The sequence below is a fragment of the Quercus robur genome, chromosome 6 (genome assembly GCF_932294415.1).
Source record: "Quercus robur chromosome 6, dhQueRobu3.1, whole genome shotgun sequence".
NCBI classification, from domain to species: domain Eukaryota; kingdom Viridiplantae; phylum Streptophyta; class Magnoliopsida; order Fagales; family Fagaceae; genus Quercus; species Quercus robur.
In genome coordinates, this window is record NC_065539.1 from 3,338,632 (window position 1) to 3,340,568 (window position 1,937).

Consider the following 1,937-nt stretch of genomic DNA (forward strand, 5'->3'; position numbering starts at 1 on the left):
AACTTGAAATAATTGCCTACAATGATTTAGACATCATGCGTTGAAAACCTATATGAGAGACTCGAGAAAATAGTAATTCAGAAAACAGTTGAATTACAAACATTTCAACTACTCCCAAGTTATTCAAGAAATTCTCATATTATTGTAAATAATTCAAGAATGGAAAGCTATGCTTCTATTCATTTGTATACTTCCTATATCCCCATAACTTTTGCCATGACTATAAACACATATTAAAAAATGATTATTACATGACAATGTAACCACAAGGATCACATCATTGAACTTATTGAAAGAAATGAAAGATTTTGTTAAACTCATAGTTGTAAAGGTAAGTGTTGAAGGTTTACCTCAATGCCTAACAGATGTCCTAATTGTAATTGTTATGTATGATATCTTATTTAAGACAATTTGATATGTGGTCTCTTGTAAGTTTTACTGCTTATTTTTAGATGGTAATCACATTAGAGAAGGTGAGGCAGAAACCATGGTAGCTAGTGGGACTGAAGCTGTAGTCATGCCTACTGGGGTTGCTGGGTTATAGCTACATACTGATTTCAGATAGTAATAATGGTTTACAAAAGAAAAATACAATGATTTCTTGAACATATACCATCATTAAATGAAGAATATTAAGAAATTTGAATAATTAAATTAAATCTTGTCTTTGCCATTGCAAGGTTAAAACAACACAATTTTCTTATATTCTTTATTTAACATAAATTTCAATGAGATTGATGGCATGCTAAGCATGGCTATAGTTTTGTACCTGCAATTACATATATGTACTTACATATTTGTATTGTAAGAATTCCAATTAAAACAAAGTAGAGATTAATTATAGTAAAAAGTTTCTTCTATATGTGATATAAAATCAACTGAAATGTAAACAATCATAATGCATCATGAAATGGTGGTCACAGGTGGTCACAGGTGTGGTGCCTGCCACAACAGCTCCGATGCCAAAGTCAATATATGGAAGCTTTTGAGAATAATAAGAAAGTTCTAGATATCAGAATATCAATGTGAGAATATTTTTAGGTGAATCTGTATACCTTCCTTGTCTATGATCAGTGTGTATATATACAGCTTCATGGTTTCTAGCTGTTAGGGCCTTAATTGTGGCTTTAGTGCCCTTTTTGTAACGCCTTAGGGCTCATGAATATGGATTTTGATGAGGTTCCAACGGTCTGCCAATTGATTGATAACTGTCCGAGGCATTGAATGCTTTTATTAAATGACTCGCCTGTGTTCGTCCGTGTTGTGTTAAGGTGGACGGGTATATTTGATGAGGTCGTCCAAGGAAGAAGGTCTTGTCAGTCCCATCAATTATACTACCAGCAATTGGTAAGAAATAGTAAGCATATTTGCTACTATGAATGACAGTGAGTGAAAGATCTTGTCCCTCATCTGAGGTCTCCCCTTTTCTTAAATTGTTTCCTGGGAACTTTTACTTTTTATTTGTTTGCTAGTTCAGAATTCAGTCAGATAATGTAAAATATAGATTATTATGCTTTAAATTTGAAATTGTCAACTTTCATTTTTCATCTTTTGGTTTTTCAACATCTTTTAGGACCTTTTATTTGTGGACATTTACTGCCCTGATCATAGAAACTATTGCTAATGTTGAATTGCAGGTTCTCCTTGCACTTGTAAAATCAATTGCTTCTAATGCAGGTGTCGATGGAGAAATTCTTGTAGAGAAGACTAGAACTTGTAATTGGCAAACTGGATACGATGCAATGACAGGCAGATATGAAGATCTTCTCAGTACTGGAGTTGTAGATCCTTGTCAGGTTTCAAGGTGTGCACTTCAAAATGCAGTGTCAATTGATAGTGTAGTTCTTATCACTCAAGCTGTGTTGGTGGAAAAGATGAAGAAACCTAAGCCAACTATGCCTCATGTTCCAATCAAAACTCCTTCAAGAAAAAATTAG

The 1,937-nt window shown here is 33.6% G+C and overlaps 1 protein-coding gene across 1 annotated transcript; it reads left to right on the plus strand.

The window, feature by feature from the left end:
- Positions 1-298: 298 nt before the first annotated feature.
- LOC126689598 (ruBisCO large subunit-binding protein subunit alpha, chloroplastic-like) lies at positions 299-1,937 on the plus strand. The gene is made up of 4 exons (XM_050384832.1): positions 299-344; positions 453-537; positions 924-1,025; positions 1,574-1,937. The coding sequence occupies exons 1-4, from the start codon at positions 299-301 to the stop codon at positions 1,935-1,937; spliced, it is 597 nt and encodes a 198-aa protein (XP_050240789.1).

Bases quoted from the DNA above. Each gene is read 5' to 3' on its own strand.
- LOC126689598 (XM_050384832.1), top strand. From the start codon at position 299: ATGAAAGATTTTGTTAAACTCATAGTTGTAAAGGTAAGTGTTGAAG. The intron at 538-923 runs GTTATAGCTACA...TGGTGGTCACAG, and splicing joins ATGCCTACTGGGGTTGCTGG to GTGGTCACAGGTGTGGTGCC. The intron at 1,026-1,573 runs GTGAGAATATTT...AACATCTTTTAG, and splicing joins CTAGATATCAGAATATCAAT to GACCTTTTATTTGTGGACAT.